At 34.9% G+C, this 20,401-nt stretch overlaps 1 protein-coding gene across 3 annotated transcripts; it reads left to right on the top strand.

Moving 5' to 3' along the window:
* The first annotated feature begins 263 nt into the window (after positions 1–263).
* On the top strand, positions 264–19,402 carry LOC123717818 (elongation factor 1-alpha 2). 3 transcript variants are annotated; one of them, XM_045674031.1, is made up of 12 exons: positions 332–394; positions 987–1,144; positions 1,521–1,722; positions 2,538–2,687; positions 5,443–5,662; positions 7,634–7,779; positions 8,320–8,452; positions 8,970–9,085; positions 13,795–13,884; positions 15,180–15,300; positions 17,803–17,969; positions 18,343–19,402. In XM_045674031.1, the coding sequence occupies exons 3-12, from the start codon at positions 1,549–1,551 to the stop codon at positions 18,412–18,414; spliced, it is 1,389 nt and encodes a 462-aa protein (XP_045529987.1). In that variant the 5' UTR covers positions 332–394; positions 987–1,144; positions 1,521–1,548; the 3' UTR covers positions 18,415–19,402. The 3 variants fall into 3 exon arrangements, with proteins under 3 accessions (XP_045529988.1, XP_045529987.1, XP_045529989.1); XM_045674032.1 differs by lacking the exons at positions 332–394; positions 987–1,144 and adding an exon at positions 264–328; XM_045674033.1 differs by lacking the exon at positions 987–1,144.
* Positions 19,403–20,401: the final 999 nt, after the last annotated feature.

Genomic DNA, 20,401 nt, shown 5'->3' with positions numbered 1-20,401 from the left:
TTATACAACCTCTTTTGTAATTTTTTAGCTACATACTCTTTGGTTGCAATATGGATAGATAAAAAATAAAACTGACATATCCGTAAATTTGGCGCTTTTCTTACAACTATTTCTTTAAATAAAGTAATTTATACTACCATATTATAATAAAAACGAACTTTCTAAATTTTAAATTAAATTATAAAAACAATTCCCGTTAAATAGGGTGTAGAACTAACAATTTCGTAATTAAGGATATCGCTTGATATTATTGATTGCATTTCCCGGGAGACGAGCATAGCGCATGCTTGAAAAACTGGCTGAAAATTCGCGACTGCGGAACTGAAAGGTGAGCTTTTTCTGTTTTCATTATATTGCGTATCGGGTTGTGGAAGTACACAGATTTTTCTCTCTGGTGAGTTCTATCATGATAATTAATAAAATTAAAGTATCACATTTTAATTCGATAAACTGTTGTACTTTATTCTGTTGGAATGTAGAAAGATGCGCATGTTTCAATTACGCAATTTTTGTTTTGTTTTCTTCTGATTTATTTTTTATTAATTTTAGAATTTAGATCAAGACACAGATCCTATTACGTTGTAGTAAATTTTGAGTATTAGTTTTACTATCCCGACATTTATATGGTCACTTTGAACATCTTAAATTTGGTTTTGTTATTATTATCTATCGTAATTTTAGTGTATAAAAGGTTAGATGCGTTCATCAAAAGAGCTACACACTAGTGCACAAAATGGAAGCACTAAGCCGGCTAAACATGTGCCGTGCCGGTGGACACATGCCACGTCTTCGCGACAGTTTCTATATAAAAAGAGAACTGTCTAATAGCAAATATATCTTTAGATGAGCTATTATTATCTCACAATGCATTTGCATCTTATATGTAACAGAAAATGTACGTGTTTTAAAGTATTTACGTCATAACTTCATATTACCTAAGTATATGATGTAACAGATCCTATGTGTTCTATATTTGGACTTAATAGTGGCTGTATCGACGTCCCGGACGTCCTGCGCACACTCCGTGGAGCTCTCCCGGAGATTTGCTCGGGTCAATCGAAGCCTCCATTCTCGAGTGCATTCCCGAATAGTGCATCTAACAAAACAGATTGCAATTTGTGATTTTAAGTGTTTAATAGCGGCGGTAGGTTTTATCGATTTAACTATCCACTAATATCAAATAATTATTGGCTTTATATTATAAATTTGTTCAAATTAAAAATATATAATGGGCGGTGTCTTTTTCGAAAGCTGCGTATTTCCTTGTTTTTATAAAAGGGTTTTAAGAGAACGTAAGGTTATCCATTTCAATTTTATCAAGGCGCTTCCTTAATAGAATCAGGAATTGCAGAACGTCGTAATATTTTTATTTCCTAGTTTTACACATAATTATATATATCTATATATAAAAGACATTGATTTTCTTAAAGATTACATTTTCTAAGGCTTTTGTGCTTATCCCCGCAAGTTAATAATGCTTATCCAAGTCTTAATCAATTTAAAAATCATGCTTTCTTCAGTCAGGTAAATCGTTGATAATTCGAGAAAATGGGCAAGGAGAAGACTCACATCAACATCGTCGTGATCGGCCACGTGGACTCCGGCAAGTCTACCACCACGGGCCACTTAATCTACAAATGCGGTGGCATCGATAAGCGGACCATCGAGAAGTTTGAGAAGGAAGCGCAGGAGATGGGAAAGGGATCCTTCAAGTATGCCTGGGTATGTAATTCTTGTCTTGTTTCTGATGTTATTTATTCCATTTAGAAATTACACTGGACATTTGGCTGAACTGGCAATATTGAGTTTATTCAATAAAATACGTTTTATAAATATTTAATGCAATATAAGTCACCAGAAAAATCTGCGTTATTAAAAATTTATTTTGCTTAATATTTACAAATTACATTAGGGAATTAAAGAACTAGCAGGGTTTATTTAATAATTTAACAATCTAGTATAATTGCTATAAATCAAAATCTATTAAACGAATAGTTATTGTATGAATACGAGCCATGGCTGTATCATTTTGCAGTTTTATAATCGTGGCGATTTACTAAAGCCTCGGAGTTACTCCGTGAGAGTATAGCCAGACGTAGGCAGTCTCAACAGTTACATTGCAAATAACATTTTGTTTTTCGTTTATTGTTGTACGACAGTGTTTAATATTGAGTAAAACTAAAATCCTCTATTATTTAAAGCACCCCAATGTCCCAGGAACCGTCCAGGATATGTCAATAAAAAAGTCCAATAGCGTAAGCTGTTCACTTGTAAGATAAAAATATTACCCCAAAATTTACACCGATTCGGTACATGTATGAGAGTAAATTGCTAAAGAGTTTAGAGCGTTCAGAAATGTCTATGAGGTACGTTTGGGCGACAAGGACGTAGAGAGTTTTGTGACCTGCAGGCCTTGTCAGAATTCCGGGACGCGGTCTGTAGTATCTTCTGCAGCAGAATCCTAACACCAGCTGTGCCTTATAGCAATTATCAAGTGGGAGTTATATTTTTTAAATATTTATTTGGTACATCTAAAGGTACTCGACAAGCTCAAGGCGGAGCGTGAGCGTGGTATCACCATTGACATTGCCCTGTGGAAGTTTGAGACTGCCAAGTACTACGTCACCATCATTGACGCTCCTGGCCACAGGGACTTCATTAAGAACATGATTACTGGAACCTCGCAGGTATAATTTAAACTAGCTGCGATTTTGTATTTAATGATTTTCTTATCGATAACTAACAAGCAATATAATAGTTTATTTTTCTGTTCCAATGGCTTTTTTGTACTAATTTTAGAAATTGGTGAAGTATGTGCTTTTTGAAGGTAGTCTCTGAAGATACTGGAAAGGTCTGGCTTGGCAGATTTCTATACCTACGTTATGAACATTTCTTATTCTAATAGGCGATTAGCCTTCTGTGCCTGATACATGCTGTGGACTTTTTGGGTCTAAGGCAAGCCAGTTTTCTCACGATGTTTTCTCCTTCACCGTTCGAGCGAATTTTAACTGAAAATATATATATATATGTAAACAAATCAGTACGATGTAGCCTTTTCGCACGCTCAAGCCACTAGGCCAATATTGCATTATATATATATATATATATATATATATATACTAGCGGATCTAACGGTCGTTGTCCTGTATCGTCTTACATACAAAAAAATAATGTAAATTGTTCTCGACTCCACTTGAACACGCCAAACATTTCATCAAAATCTGTCCAGCCGTTTTCGAGTTTAATTACAAACACATGCACCAAAGATTTATATATATTCCAGCTGTTTATTTGCTGTATAGATAAATAACCTAGAACCTAGCAGCGCCATCTGCTGGGTTGATTGGTGAATTTAAACTATCCAGGGCATCACCCGAACGCATACAAAAAAATCATTCAAAGCGGTACGATTAAGAGAGAGTTATATTTTTTATCCATTATATAGGAGTGTAACAAAAAACAAATAACTTATTACATAAAAAATATAAGGGATACATCAGGTCTTATCTCTAACATCGATCTCTTCCAGAGAACCCTAGTAAGGAAAAAACAGAAAAACAAATATGATGGGTAAATTACAAGAAGTGCATAATCAAATCTTTTAAATTTATTTATTTATTTATTTATTAAGGAACACCAACAGATTACATGTATACATTTTCTAATTAACAATATTGGGTTTTATTCTAACATGCAATCTAATAATAGGTGTACACAACATTGACTCTAATAAATGATAGCGGACAGAGTTACTTAAGTATTTGTATCTTTAAACATAAATAAATTGAAACGTGGAAAATATTACATGACTTTAAATTATATAAAATAATACAAAAAAAGCTAATATGACGGATTCTTGATGCGATAAGAAATAAAAGAATTACAAAAGTCACGATTCATCACGACCAGGATATGGTAAAGAAATGTTTATGCTGAAGAGTTTTAAAACATGTTAGGTTTAGGCTTTTATTTAAAGTCTTTTTTAGTAGATGTCTGTAATTAATCTCTATTAATTATAATTATGAAACTATATAATTTGTATTAAGAAAATTCTTTTAAACGGATTAACAAAAGACAATATATAATTTGTATTTGTAAAAAAAAGTGTATATTGGCGTGTAGTGTATATTGTGCAATGGCGCTGGTATCAACGTTGACATTATTATTTAATAACATCTAAGTCAAATTAATTCAAAACCGTTTGATTTTTTTATTTATTTATGTGTATGCAGTTTTTATATATCTCATATCACAACACTATATTTAATGTTATATCTATGTCGCAGCCAACTAGCTTAAAAAGCCGTTCAATGAACTGACGCCTTTAACTAGACAGCGCTGATTAACTAGCGACTTTAAAAATATTCAGCTGTAGCATTTGTAACAACATTTAATAATGCTTAGACCATTCGTACCATAGAGTGATCACGTGACAGAAATATTAAAGAGGAAACATCTGACATAAAAAAAATATTTCTGCTGAATAGCTGAATTCACATTATTATTGTCACTACACTTCAATTGTTCTTGTTGTTATTTATTAAAATTTAGAAAATACCACTAAAGTTGTGGTTTACCGACGCTATATTGATAGTTTTAAGAGTTTCGTTTCGAATTTGAGAGTGGCAGAAAAGTGGAACTCTATTTAAATGAACAGTCAACATGAAGGCTAGGCAAGTAATGAAACGTCATCGATCCAAGTCAAGTTTGATCATCTGGCTGAACATCTTGCGGGCCGCTAGTTAAATGGCTAGGCTGTTAATTGAACGGCTAATTAATTTACATCTACAGTATATGTTACAAGCTATCTTTTCTAAAATACACGACAATTTAATAAAGATAAATAAACAATAATTGTTACAACACATTAAAATATAAAACACAATGAAAGTATACACTTCCAATTTTCGATTTTACTATGCAATTATTATTATAAGCTTCAAGAGTACATTCTTCTTTTGTTTTTTTTTAATGGAATCTCGCTGTTGGCCCTTAAGCCTTTACAGCTCAGCTCGGGCTGTGTTGGCGAGCGTAGCTCGGCCAGAATGGCGTTTTATCCCGCGGCTAGCGCAAGGGCGTCTCCTGTGAGACTCGAACCTCGGCCCGAACCGTCGCGGGGTGGTCAATCGCCTGAAGGGCAGGACGGAAGCTCACTGTAGTGAGCGAAGTGCGAAGTAAAGGTCCTCGCCTTCCCCGGTGAAGGCGGGTTTTCACCCTAATCTGTGTGGGGCTATTTTTATTACGATAGGCCGCGCGGGCGACTTTTAATTTGTTGTTAGCTACGGTAATTGGATTATCCCGATCTGTTAGTATGTGTCAGGGCTCCCTACGAGCCTTTTTTGTCGGGTAGGGCATTATATACATTCTGGGGCATTGTTCTATTTTAATAGTTGCCGCTTCAATTAGTTGACAAAAATTTGATGTTACCTATTGTTTGTGTAGGCGGATTGCGCTGTCTTGATAGTTGCCGCGGGTACCGGAGAGTTCGAAGCCGGTATAAGCAAAAATGGGCAGACCCGTGAGCATGCGCTGCTCGCTTTCACATTGGGGGTGAAGCAATTGATCGTTGGCGTCAACAAGATGGACTCCACTGAACCACCCTATCATGAGGCGAGATACGAGGAAATTAAGAAGGAAGTCTCTTCATACATCAAGAAGATTGGTAAGTTGTTTGGAATTTGTTTAATATGGTATGATTTATGAATTCAGATATATTTTTTTTCAAAAGCTTGCCAACGGCAAACTGGTACTGGTACATAAAGAAAATACAATATTTAGTGTAGCACTTACAACATACAAAAAGATAAAAAATACTAGTACAGTGTACACATGTAAGAAGTGAAACTTCTTTATGACTTTGTTTTTCGAAAAATGATCTACTATATGCAACTTTACAGAAATTGGTTAAATTAGAAAAAGTTTTTTTATTATTAACATAGACATAAATATAAATAATACAATTATTTCATTTTACCTTATTTACTACTAAGATTATTACAGAATTTCATTAATTGTAATAGATTTATTACTATCATTAGTATCATTATTATATATTGTGTTATTAATGGCTTCGAATCAACCATGGTAGAGACAAGAAAAAGATGGCACGTAACCCAAAAATGTGACGGTTTTTTTCCACCGCCGATAAACAAGTTTCACTTCAAAAATATATTAATAAATTATAGAACGTCTAATAAATAATAAACTAAAGAAAAATTGATTTCAAAGTGTAGTAACTATGGATATCCAGACTTAGCTTGTTTATCATAATGCTCAACCTGGATATGCTTGGGTTTTGGTCAAAACGCGAAGTTGGTCTTCTGAAAGATGGGACAAATGGCATGATGGATTGTATGAGATAACCACTACGCTTTGTAACAATAACAGTCTTGTTAAGAGCTTGTTTTCCCCCTATTTTATGTTGTTAATGTTATTTTAAAGGTTGGGACAAACAACCTGATTGATAAATATCTTTTAGTTTATAGATAGTTTTTCTAATATTCTCCAGATTAATTGATGATTACAATGTTGGCTTGAAGATGTCGTGAATTCCAATCATGACTGCACCAATTTTTAATAACGCTTTACGCTGCTCGTACGGACAATTGTAGGTTTCCTCAATTGTCCTTTACACAAAAATTGTGTTGACGTCCACGCTGGAAGTGACATATGGTGTCTGTTTGTATCACTGTTTTTCTTAGGTATATACTATATTTACCAACCAGAGCGGTTATTGTATAAGTACTCGTGTTCAATAAAAGTATTTCTATTAATATTCTTGGCTCTGCAAACTTGGTCTAACGCACTCATATACCAGAGATCGTGAAAATGAAAAAGATTCAGAAAAATCCCAATTAGGGTTGTAGCGCCACTGATTTTTTTATTAAAAAATAATATTTATTTTATATAGTTTTTGTTTATTTCCACTGTTTTTTTATAAAGGTATAGTATTCGCATTCTTAATTAAAAAAGTATTTCATGCGAAAAAAAAAATCTACCTATCACCAAAAATTAATATTAAGTTAAATGATACCTATATGTAGTGTTTGAAAAAAGATTCCTTTTTAAGAATGTTTAAAGATACTCGCGACTGTATGTGTATCGTTTAGGTTACTACAGCTTTGATCGAGTAGTTCTAATGCGGTATATAAGCGGTTTAGATTGTCTATTAGTTAAATTAAGATTATTATATATTGTTGCTTTAATTTAAAGTTCTTTGCCGATATCCCGGTGTCCAACCTGCAAGTGTCATTTGCAAAATCGTATACAAAAACCAATTAGGCGGTTGGGAACCACTAGGATAAATGTAATATATATATTTATTTATTTATTAAGGAAACAAACAGATACGCTATTTATATATAAAAATATAAAGTATTAGATGTATCCTAAAACAGTTTTACATACAAAATATATACAAACTGTTCTACTCAAACAATTCGACTTTAACGACGTACCAATTATAAAAAACCGACAACGCGCACACGAGCCCACTAGTATTGAGTGTCCATGCGCCTAACTCTTAATATCTGGTCGGATATAAAAAATTCTGACAGTACGGTAAGACAATACAACATTTAGGAGAAAGTATTGCGCTAAATCAGTATGTATGGTGACGTAACATTTGTATCAGGGTACAATCCAGCGACGGTGGCCTTCGTGCCGATCTCGGGCTGGCACGGTGATAACATGCTGGAGCCTTCTGACAAGATGCCCTGGTTCAAGGGGTGGACCATCGACCGTAAGGACGGCAAGGTCGAGGGGAAGACTCTGATTGAGGTGCGTTATAATATTTATACGTCACGCGACATGAAACAGAGTTCACCGAGTTTGCTGTTTTCACAAAACTCGAACACATTTGTTTTTATAAAGATAAAGACTTTGATATATCTTTTATTGTGATCATAAAATAATATAAGTATTGACTAGGATGATATAGTTTACACTTTTTAATTATGTCTTTACACGCCATTGTGTGTGGCAGAATTTTGTACGATGTTCTTGCGAATGAATACATCATTATTATTAATGACATCGTAAATGCAAATTAAAGGAAACGTAATTTAATATTGTATGTCTTGGTATTCGGAAAATGTGCCTTTCTGTGTAGCAGAGACCGCAGTTTATTAATTTTGCGGTAAGAATTACATCTTTGCTTTTAGTATTCAGTATGGTGACCAGTATTTCTGTAAAAATATTGTTAATTTCAAAATGGAAATCAACCAGACGTCCATGTTAGGTTATATAAACGTTTCTCTGTAATTTGTTTCCGAATTTTGTAGAATTTGTACTATTGAAAAACAATAAAATTTGTGATAGGCGTTGGACGCGATTCAACCACCATCCCGTCCCACGGAGAAGCCGCTCCGCCTTCCTCTTCAGGACGTGTACAAGATTGGTGGTATCGGAACAGTTCCTGTGGGCCGTGTTGAGACTGGCATTTTGAAACCAGGTTAGTTCATAGTTAATGAGTCATTTTGTTTGTTTCTTGATGGCCATTTATGTTTAAATTCGATACGATTATTTATGATGCCGGCTTGCGACAAGCGTGCTTTTAGCCTTGTTTATGTTTAAGTTAAATAATATATACGTAATACTTTTAACTCCAGAATGACGTCCCGGCTTCAATTCTTTAGTGCGTCCATAGATGACACTGAGCCGCGCTATTACGCCAACTCAGTGTTAGGTCACGTGAGGCATGTGTCAAAAAAATTCTCATTAAATCTTAATGTCGTTAAAAACATAACTTTTAAAGAAACTACGCTTGCAACTTAGTTCATCTACTATAAAAAGTTGTGAGGTTCATGAAATACCAAGTGGGTTAATTCAGTCCCTACTTAAAGTAATCATAACTTAGTGGCCATATGTTTTGATTTACAAGTATTACGTCATTTTATAAAAACAAATAAAATTGTTTGTCGTATAAAGACATTACCAGTCGTACACACTTAATAAATTCTGGTGATAAGGTATGGTCGTGGTGTTCGCGCCTGCCGCCATCACCACTGAAGTAAAGTCTGTGGAGATGCATCATGAGGCGCTTCAGGAAGCTATGCCTGGTGACAACGTTGGGTTCAACGTCAAGGTATGGAAGATATAAAAATTCAAAGCCTTTATCTTTTTTGGTTAATTGATAAGATTTTGACCTAATTCTGCCATAGCCATGCCATAGTCTTTGGTTAATTGAGAGCGAGTACAACAAAGTTTAACTTACCTAGTTAAATTTAACAAAATATTTTGACAAATTATTTTTTTATAACATACACTTCATAAAAATTCAAAGATCGTCTACCCACAAATGGTACAAACTACAAATAGCATTTGCAATCATTTAGAAACATGACGGGACTTAGAGTGGCCTACTATCTACTTGCGGGTGTGTGGGGGGGGGGTTTTAAATTCCAAATAGTATACAAAGTCAACGTCAACAACTTTTCTTGTGATATATTTTTATGTTTGTTAAATACTTGGTCTCACAATAAATTATTGGTTGAAAAACTCGACTCATAAAATTGTTCATTTTATTTAATAAAGACGTCGCGCTTACTGGATGCTGTATTCGATGCTATCGACATCTTTATATTGTTACGAGCTAGGGGATCGGATAGAAAATGCCGTGAATTTATTCAAGGGTTTATTTCTTGAAAAATCAATGAGGAATTTATGGGCACAAAATATACGCAAAAAGGCACTTATAACACACACAAAAACACAGTCACTTATTACTTCACACAGTACTTTATCACTTATATTCACTTTATTCGCACTTTATCGCTTCGGTGTTTCGCTCTTGTTATCGCATTCAAAACTAAAGGTGACTAGTTGCGTTTCGGCTCGCTTATATATCCCTGGGAATAATTCTAAACAATATTCGAGAACTTTCTAGGCGGGCTTGCTACTGAGTAGCGATGGCACAATTCTAGAACGTCCGCGCTCTTTGTCTCTTTCGCACGTTGCTCCGTCCTTGTCGTACGGCGTTCTAGAGTGCTCGTCTAGTTTCGAGAAAGTTCTGATCTTCTCTCTCTCTCGTATCATTTCGTCCTTGTCTCACACCTAGAAAGTTCGGTCTAGAATATTCCTTCATCAAAGGGGTATAACTAGGCCTGAAAACGCCTGAAAACTGCACCACTCGACTACACATGTTCTAAAACCGACTGAAAAAAAAGTTTCAGCTTCCTGAAAACTAGGGTAACATTATGGAAATTACAATTTTCTCATATGTGATTGACCCTCTCCTGAAACGGTCAGAAATCATATTACAGCCTGCTGAAAAGTTTTCTAACTAGTGGAAAAATCTAGAAACATTGCAGTCGACACATCTTCGTAACAATATATTTGCAGAGTTCACAGTTTGCAGTATCTTAAATATTTTGTTTTTTTTAATTCGTCATTGTGGTATTGGCTAGTGTGTTTAGTGAATAAAGAAAATGGATTCGCTTCTAGTTCAAGAATATTAAAACAATTCATTAATTAAGTCGAGAGTGACTGATATTGTGATATGAGCCTTTCTCTTACGTACAATCACCGCGAACAATGCACAGCCTTGGTATATTAACTAACTAAACACAATAGATGCAACCTGGGCGATAAATAGGTCATAACAGTTATGAAATTAAATTGATATTTTGAACAGCCTTGTAGCCTTTTCAATTTTGCAGTTCGGAAAGACGTTTGCAATTAGAGCATTTTGTATGCCTGAAAAGTATAGCGCCCGCTATATCATGGCGGAATTCAGCAAAATTGTATTGTTACATTGAATTCTCATTTTTATAAGCATCTTATTTATTGTTTGTTTTACAACATACAATAAATAGGTACAAATGAAATAATGTACCAGAAACATAATACCCTGTAAGACTTTGGTCTTTTGATAAGATTCAAATATTGCAAAAATGTATAGGCCTTATATTTATGGAGACGCCTTCAACTGAAATACAAATGAGCAGGTTATATTGAAAAGTATACATACCGAAGACGGACCAACGAAGTTGGGAGTGGCCACCATGGATAGGAGATGTGGGTAGACCACAAAAGCGACGACTGACGACATTATAAAAATATCTGGATCGAAGAAGCAAAAAACAGAAAGTTCACCACAAAACTAACACCCTTTTGAAGTGTACATTATATTGTAAATTGTATGGAATTAAAGCGGCTTTATTTATAATTTATTTTATTATATTTATGTATATAATGTTGATAAATAATAAATTTTTTGGTATGGTGCACCTGGATTGTCAAAATCTATACCATGTGAAGCCATTTAAATGTCTTAGAGCGAGTAGGCATTAGGCACACATTAGGCATTTTGAAGCGTGCACTTTGGTAAGGCACGGTACTACTAGGTATGGTTGAACTGTACACTGTAAACGTGCGCTTCAAGCCAAGGGCTTATTATTCGCGCGTAACACAGATTTTGCTTAGAAGGCGCGTTGCGAAGGCGTTAGCCGCTTCAAGATTCATGATCAGCCATTTTGCTGAATATACGCAAGCGCCCTTTCGTAAAGAGTGGATGCACACCGACGAATATGGAGAACGATCATTTCGATACGGATTTCTTTATTAATGAAATCCAAACCGACCGTTATAAACATGACAGTGCCGTGAAACTCGACCTGGGCCCTTACTCTGTATCGACAATGAAACCAATAATGAAATTAATGATTGGTAATACCTAGGTATCACTGAAAATGTTTAGAAAATGAAAAACGGCTTAATGTCTTGCCACAATACTTTTATTGTTTTTAGAAGTAATCTCCGTTTCTCTCTACACATTTCGTCGCATTCGATGGAACCACTGAGAAAAACAGTAGGCCTATTCTTCTCTTCTATGGAATTTTCGTACGCTTTCAGTAGTGGATTTTCAGGGCTCGTAAAGCGAATACCTCGAAGTATATCTTTAAGAACTTAAGGGTATAAATGTAAGTCACAAGGCGCCAAGTCCATACAGTCCATATGGCGGAGGTGTCATTATCTCAACACCTGCCATAGTCAAATATTCACCAGTCCATGTGAAGGTGTTTCTGGTCGTCGGTTAAAGTATTGGGGATCCATCTGGTGCAAAGCTTTCTGACGCCTAACTGTTCGTGTAATATTTTTTGAACTTGACTCATACCAATGCCTAGGCTTGCCCGTATCTGCTGATAGGTCACTGTCTCATCTTCCTCTATAATGCGTCGCACAACAATGATGTTATCTTCAGTAGTCATTGTTAAAGGACACACACGCGGATCATCATTAAAATTTCTACGTCCACGCTTATCCTCGTTAAAACAATACTGGCACGAGGTGGGGCTTCATTAAGAAATGCTAATCGCAGCCTATCATAGCTTTGTTGTTGAGTGAGCACACAACGAAAGTCACAATAAATCATTGACCAAGTGACAAATGAATGCGATGTAGTATACATTAGGTTACCGAAGAGTTCTGAAATTTAAATTCAAAAAAAGTTTTTGTAAGCAATGTTTCTGAACTGGCCCGTTCTAAACATTTTCAGTGTTACCCACGTATTCCTTAATATGTATTTATAATTAAAATTGCTCGATCTATGTTTAGAATAAGATAACTTGATACGTTAACACGTACGTCACAATTTTAATTGCTTTTTGTAAGACCCCAAAAGCTATATTGAATTATGTCAGTTAACTTCGTTATTGGTCCCATCATTGGTTTCTATTTTTAATGAATATGTTCATATTAATTCTATTTTATTTGAATGGCTGGCGGAAAGGAAACAGTTCAGCGCGGGCTTTTCCCGCAACTAGCGCCAGAATGTCTCCTGCGAGAATCGGACCTCGGCGCAGTTCGCCGCGGGCTGTAGCCCTACCTGATTGACAGTTTTAAAGGCGAAAAACTCAATTGAATAGTACTGCGCGTTACCATAAGTCAATCTGTAATATTTTTCTTTCAAATGTTTGACAGCGACAAATTATAATTTAGCGTTTAATACTTTGCCAAACATAGTCTGTAGTCAAATTATTTACTGGTTCTTTGAATAGAGAAGGATTGTAATGTAACCTGTCAATAATCGTGGATAAAGGAAATAAAAATGGCCGATAGTTTGATCTAATGAATCGTGAAGAATCAATGAATTAATCCACTTGTCGGTTGTTATGAGATAATTAAAAATAATCTAGGCCTACATAAAAGCCACTTTTATCCAAGGGCCATTCTCTAAGTGTGTTTCGAACCATTCTTGCGAAATATGAGGACGACTATGCAAAACTGTAATAAAACTACACCGTTAAAATATTATTAATACACTTGTAAGGTACCGTTCCTCTAACCTAAAAGGAGTATCAACAATCCCAAGACGGAGTGCAATAACAGCCGGGCCTTTTCCGCTTTCCGACACATGATATGACGGATGCGTCCACATCTCCACGCCCATTGTTAGTCTGTGATGAATGATGATACTTGACACAGCAAATATCCAGAACGGGTCTTTCAAAGATCGGGAAGTTTATATGTGCTTAGTAGGAATAACTTCGATAGTTTCAGGGTATGACGTCATCGCAGTTAGTTATAGGCGCAGATTGTAGATGTCGCTTCACACTTTCCTTAACATTGTCTTTGTTAAACCATTCAAATATTAATTGTATTACAGTTATTTTATTATAGTTTTTAATTAAAAAAATTCAAATGCGTTTGTAAGAGTGTCTCTCGCTGATTACGACAATTATTAAGTATTCGAAATACCGATTTATTTAGATTTATTATGTATATTGTTTAATTCGTATTAAAATTAGTATTGAGAGTCGATAAACTTGGCATTGACTTCTGTGTTATGTTCAGAACGTGTCGGTGAAGGAGTTGCGTCGTGGATATGTGGCTGGTGATTCCAAGAACAATCCCCCCAAGGGAGCTGCTGACTTTACTGCTCAGGTAAGCTTGTTATAATTGACAACTTCACTAGGGTCTAATTGACTCTCAATGCGCAGGAGTCGGTTTTCATGGTCCGTTAACGGTTACTTGAGCGAAATTTCACATTGCAATTTACAGTAAATTGTATAAAATGGTTAGAATTAACCTGGAAGTTTATAAAATTTATCAAACAAATTGTCGTATTTTCATAATCATAATGTCGTAATGATTTTGTTAATCTACATTTTTTACTAAATTTACTACGAGTAGCATACCTACTAAGGAATTAGAAACTCTTCATAATTAACTATTATATCTGCTTAGAATCTAATATACTTTTCAGTCTATGGAAAACAATTAGATAACCATAGGTAATGCCAAATAAAAAAACTTCGGCGAAAAAAACGTTATTGAAGTTGGTTACTACACAGCAGAAGATAGTTTTTGCTACCAATTTTTACATGGAATATAAATGTTTAGTCCGCGCTTGATAATAAGGGTGATTGTGTAACAAGTAGGTAGGTTAAGTACCAAGCTAATATCGCATTCTAATATTTTAATTTTGAAATCTTATAAAATATAACTGGTTTATTATTTAGAACAGTGGTCAAATTGTGCAACAACTACATTTTATTTTTGAGACCAATGCCGATTTGTTGGGTAACCATGCGTTAATGTTGCAATTAGAAAAAAATAATTAGTAAGTTTTAGAAATTAGCTATTATAACAAATAGTCATAATTACAAAAATATAGTAATTACCAAAGAATTGCTTAATTTGCATTAACTTCATTGTGGTAAATTGTTTTTGATAGTTGTATCTGATAGATGCATATACATACGTAATTTTTTATATAAAAAAAATGTAATTGTTCACTCAAGAAACTGTTACATACTCTCTCGTTAAATGATGGGATATAGGCCGTAAGTAATTTTTTAAAATAATGAAAAACTCACGTCGGGACAGACATCCAACGAAGTCACGGAAATCTCCTCCATATCCATCTGTACAAAGAGCCATTAATCTGTCACCCGAACGAACTTGCTCGCCAACTCACCATAGAAAAGTATGTGAGACGACTAAAACGTCACCATATTTTAGAGCTAGAAGACCGGCAGTTACTAGGCAGCAGATGAGTAATTGCTTCCAATGGAAAGCCACTCCACATGACAGCAACACAGAACAAATTCGCTTCGGTGTTTGCAGCCCAGAAGAAAGTTTTTTTTGCATTAATTTAATATATATAAATATAAACGCCGTAGTAGATTTAGGATAATCTGTTAGAGATCTATGCTTCATAATAATTGTTTGTCCAGGTGATCGTTTTGAACCATCCCGGGCAGATCAGCAACGGATACACCCCGGTTCTTGACTGTCACACTGCCCACATTGCTTGCAAATTTGCTGAGATCAAGGAGAAATGTGACCGTCGTACTGGTAAGTATATATGTTGTGATCCTCCAATATAAGAGATCCATGCGAACCAACATACCAGGCCAAACAGTCGATTACGCTGTGGTACCGCGATTTAGGACATGAAGATATAATAATTGTAGCCGCAGATTGTAGGTAGTGAACATATCGTAAATCAAAACGGGCAGATGTCCCTGGACAAGTGCCGTTTTAGTATTTAGTTAAAATAGACAAGTCGTTTACTGTTCGTGTAAAGGGCGGACAAGTGCTGTTTCGACAGAAAACGGTGTATATATGTGTTGACTAGTGATTAAAGCATTAAAAAAAATTTGGTTAAAATGTGACATGTGCCCTTTTAGTATTTAGACATTCATTTTAAGAAACAACCTTAATTCTTTGAATATTTGGTAAATTTGTCGAATCACGAATTAAGTTTGGTGGTTTTTGTATGGAGATGTTCAAATAAGACGCTTTGTTTGAAACTGGGTAACAACTCAATTTAATGGTTTAAAATTGGAGCCTATAACTAACATAGAATTACTACGGGTAGTGGCCTATCTAAACAAGAATGTTAAAATACGAGGGTGGTAAAAACTTAAGGGCGCCATATTGTCTTCAAGTGTGCGTTGTTTGTTTACATTTTGTTAACGCTTCAATTCATTATCTAAAATATTTGCATGTAACTTAACTAAAGTTAGGTTACATAACTCACGGCTCCACCATGAAACAAATACATTTTTTTGACGTTGACTTGTATGTAGTACCCCAAGTAATATTAAGAAGGTTTCTTTGACTTGGACTTGGACTTTGGGCCCCTTAAAAAAAACTAACAATATTTCGGGTTTGGTTTTAGGTTAAAGCCAAAAATTGTGTACCGTCTTTCTTAATTTTTACGGGGTTAAAGAGCATACGCCACCACATTATAATATTAAGGACAATAATGTAAGTAACACAGTGATGACTACATAAATTATTATTATCTTTGAGTTTGATACATTGCTATATAGCCTTCTGTGTCCAATCCAAAATATCAACTATTTCGCCTGTATTCAATGCTAGGTCCACCTTCGGGCCAGTATTTGATACAATTTATATTTATGATCCTTGTTTTATTTCGTTTAGCTTAAACGTGCCAATATCGTATAAAACAATGTTGTTTTTGCGAAACCAGTTTAAAAATCGAGTTTTATATGATGCTGTTTTAGAAGGTGAAGGTCTTTTAAAATTGCTATATACAGGGGTGTTAGATAATAATAAAAAAACAGTAAACAAACTTTTGCTACTGACGAATTTTCAACTAAGACTAGGTGTATATACCGGCAAACATCTTGAACAAATCTTGCCTGCGCAGAAGCGATATTTAGGTATCAATGGGAGGTCGGTCGGTAGAGTGACGTGTCGATCGCGTGATTGGTAAATCAGTTGACGTTTGTGTACCGCGCTGTGTACGATGCGCAAACTTTCCCCCACTCCCTTGTTCAATGCTTAAAAAGTTTGCCGGTATTTTCACTTAAAAGTAGAAGCAAAGCAATGAGATTTGGATATCTAGATATTAGGTCAAATTTACTGGTGGTAAATGTAAATTTAGAAGCATTTTAACATCTTTTCTGTTGACGTTCATAACTTTAATTGGTTTCTTATATGAATAAGTTACAAAGAATCTATACCATAAATATATGTATTAGTTATTGGAGTTCATGCCCTTCGACCAGTAACTCAATGACCTTTAGGAGGAATCTTAACCCTTAACTATTTAAAAGTAAAATTAAATAATAAACGAATAAATATAAAAATCTTCTTTCAAGTCTTCATTTAATATTTTACATGAAGGTTATAAATGGTTTTTTACAGTAGTCATGAAATGTTTTATATTCTTACGCGTATATATGTACCATGGTATAGTATCTGGTCAACCGCAAAACAGGGATCTCCCTAGTCTGTGTAGCTACCATATAGTTGTGTAATTTTTCAAATAAATAGCTTTTAGGCCGAAATGGACATTCTCAGAACATCGTACTAAAGCTAAAAGCTTAGCAAAAACTTATAAGACAGTTATGTATATCAATATAGTTAAAAATACACATGAATTTATTTATCAATCCTTGAGAGTGAATCTATGGCAGACCAACAGAGACAACATTAAACATAGATTATAAATAAGATTTGTATACCTTCAATATTCAAGAATTAAACATGCTGTATGTTATGAATAATAATATGTCAACTACAACAGGATGTTGCAGCGATTATGATATTTTTAAACTATGGAAAACTATTAAATTTATTTAAATTCAGAAAGGGAAAAAACCCAAAATAAATAAATTATTTTTGTATTCAAATCGAAAAGTAAGTATTCTAACATTGCTTAATACAAAGATATTGCAAGGTTCAATTCACGGCGAAACAGTAATGGCCTCGGATTAGTATAATAATACCAAAGAAATAGAAGCATGAATCTCACACACACGTTGTTTGAAAGTACTGAATTCCTGTCAGAATTAAGTCAAACTTTTGTGTATCAATCAGGTAAAACCACTGAAGTGGAGCCGAAGTCCATCAAGTCCGGTGACGCGGCCATCGTCACCCTGATGCCGACAAAACCCCTCTGCGTTGAGTCTTTCCAGGAGTTCCCGCCGCTGGGACGCTTCGCTGTGCGTGATATGCGTCAGACCGTCGCTGTAGGAGTCATCAAGGTAATACATTGCATTTTCTTAGTATAAAAAGATTGAGAACTAGAACAACGTTGATAACCCTAGTAATAATTCGACTAAAACATGATTTCTCTGTTAAATAAGAAATAAGTTTATGTTAAAATATTAATAATGTTGGAAAAGATTTTGTTGTTAAAATTGTGGGGGAGGGCGTCTCAACTTTCTAATGGGATAACTTTTGGGTTCCTTTATATTCGTTACTCAACTTGTAGACGCTAAGCTCGACTCCCATACGTCAAGAATGTATTCAATTTTATATACAGGAATCATCGGACGGACTTCGACATCGGTTGTAATATTGTGAATTCACATTTTATGCGTCATACATTATAACAATATCCCTTTTTGTTTCCAGAGCGTGACCTTTAAGGAGGTGACCACTGGTAAAGTCACCAAAGCCGCCGAGAAGGCCCAGAAGAAAAAATAACTATTGGGCTGCTTAAAACACGTAGAGCAGCCGGTGTGTGTCATCTGCAACGCTGCCCCATTTAACCTCATACCCCCATATTTATCCCACAATTGGATGTTGCGCCCCGAGCAGTCGGCAGATGATGAATCGGTTGCCCCCAAAATCCCAATATCGATGTTGTCTCGTAGTCGTGAGTCCCACTCACACCATAGGAGCTTCTTAACTGGTGACATCACTCACGTTCCCAACTCTTGCATTTATCATAAGATACTCGTTCGTTTTAGTTACACAAACGTGCTAAGTTTATGTCTTTTTAATTTTAGTCGTAAGTTATTTTCTATGTTTGAATTTCCGTACTTGAAGGCTCGTTATATCTTAATAATTTCCCATCGGAAAGAGTTCAGGAGGAAAGATGTTGGTATAATTGAATTTTTAAACCGTTTCACCTCACTCACCACTCTGACATAAACGTATTTTGTTCGTTCGCTGAGAGTGATTTTATTTTGATAAAGGTACGACGCAATCACGCTGTAATGTGGTGCTTGATTCGTTCACTCGTTCTTATTGACATTTCATTGACAAATTTTGGAAAAGTACATTTAAGATTAGATGTTATTTTCATAGATGGTGTTGAATGTTGTATTGTAGGGTTTTTAACATCAGAGAGTAGAAAATGAAGGCAATGGTTTAACCAAAGCCATATAGTTGGATTAAGGGTATATTAATTAAGCGTTTAAAACGTTTTGATAGATGTCTGAAACTTTGTAAGTGATTTTTGTTCCTAGGTTGACCTTGTCTAAAACCATATTGTATATTCAGTTACATATTTTAGATAGAAAGTGTAAAGGTTTAAACGTTCAATTTGACGATTGTAAAAAATTCGTGGAATAGATATGTAGGTATGGATACAACTGGAAACTCTTTTTAAGCTAAATGTATCTTAATATTTTCAATAATTTTTGTAAAGACCTTGATCCTGATAAAACCAATAAAGAAGCGACTGGTATGTTGTGTTTTAATTAGCTTTATTTAGGTAATACGCTACGCTACGGAATTAATTCAATTAGTTAATTTAAACTACATATTTAGACAGGTAGTTAATTATAAACTTCATTACACATTACAACAAATAAATTCCCTCTAAACAAATATAACAATAAGGCCTCTATACTCACTCTGTAGTAGTGATACGGTAGAGGTAGGCACATACAACAATTCTGCCTTAAAAACATATAGGTAATTGAAATCTAAAAAACGCAATTCACCATTAATAGGAAGAGATTTCTTACAGCGTGGCAGATTAATATAACCGGTTAAGTACGTCTACCAAATATATGGCCGCCCGTTAAGGATAAAGCATCAGATTAGTAATAAATCTTAATCATCAGAAATTCTCGAGCGCATCCGGTGAGTTAAATAAGCTAAAAGTATAATTCACAATAATCGGACAACTTTCAAGTTACGTAAAGAACGGGGTGGGCTGTAAAGTTGTATAAAATAACGTCATTTTCAAATAATTCTAGAATGACGAATAATATATAATATGACGATTTCGACAAGCCGAAGTAGCAAAAATTCGTCGAAAAAGTTTAATACGTGCAGCTGCATGATGCCTATTCAACCCAACTTTAGCGTTTGTATTCCACTTTTTCTCTAGCTGTTATTCACTAACTCAGCCCGCACTCTGGTTTCTCTTGCCAACATCAGAGCTGATCGTTTGTGGCATGATATTATTTCTAATGTTTGTCCAACGTTTTGGCTTATTTTGTTATTTAAATATAACTTATTGTAAAGTTTAAATCATTAACTATGTCATACGTGGGTAACGCTGAAAATGTTTAGAAGTGCTGGCCAGTTAGAAACAATCAGATTAACGTACGTACATTATAAAAATACGTAGGACATGGATCCTATCAATATCTGTAGTGCTTGAGTATGGCCAGGGCACCGTTTTTTTACATTTTTGAAAATCTATAGCCGCTCCCCTGCTTTTTTCTTATTATTA

The sequence above is a fragment of the Pieris brassicae genome, chromosome 13 (assembly GCF_905147105.1).
Source record: "Pieris brassicae chromosome 13, ilPieBrab1.1, whole genome shotgun sequence".
Classification (NCBI taxonomy): Eukaryota; Metazoa; Arthropoda; class Insecta; order Lepidoptera; family Pieridae; genus Pieris; species Pieris brassicae.
The sequence above is the reverse complement of the archived record's forward strand: the minus strand, read 5'-3'. Positions and strand labels throughout refer to the sequence as shown.

What these genes read in the sequence shown, in the direction of transcription:
- LOC123717818 (XM_045674032.1), top strand. Translation starts at nt 1,549, where the DNA reads ATGGGCAAGGAGAAGACTCACATCAACATCGTCGTGATCGGCCACGTG. An exon ending in GATCCTTCAAGTATGCCTGG is followed by an intron (nt 1,723 to 2,537) that starts GTATGTAATTCT and finishes GTACATCTAAAG; the next exon opens with GTACTCGACAAGCTCAAGGC. An exon ending in CTGCTGACTTTACTGCTCAG is followed by an intron (nt 13,885 to 15,179) that starts GTAAGCTTGTTA and finishes TTGTTTGTCCAG; the next exon opens with GTGATCGTTTTGAACCATCC.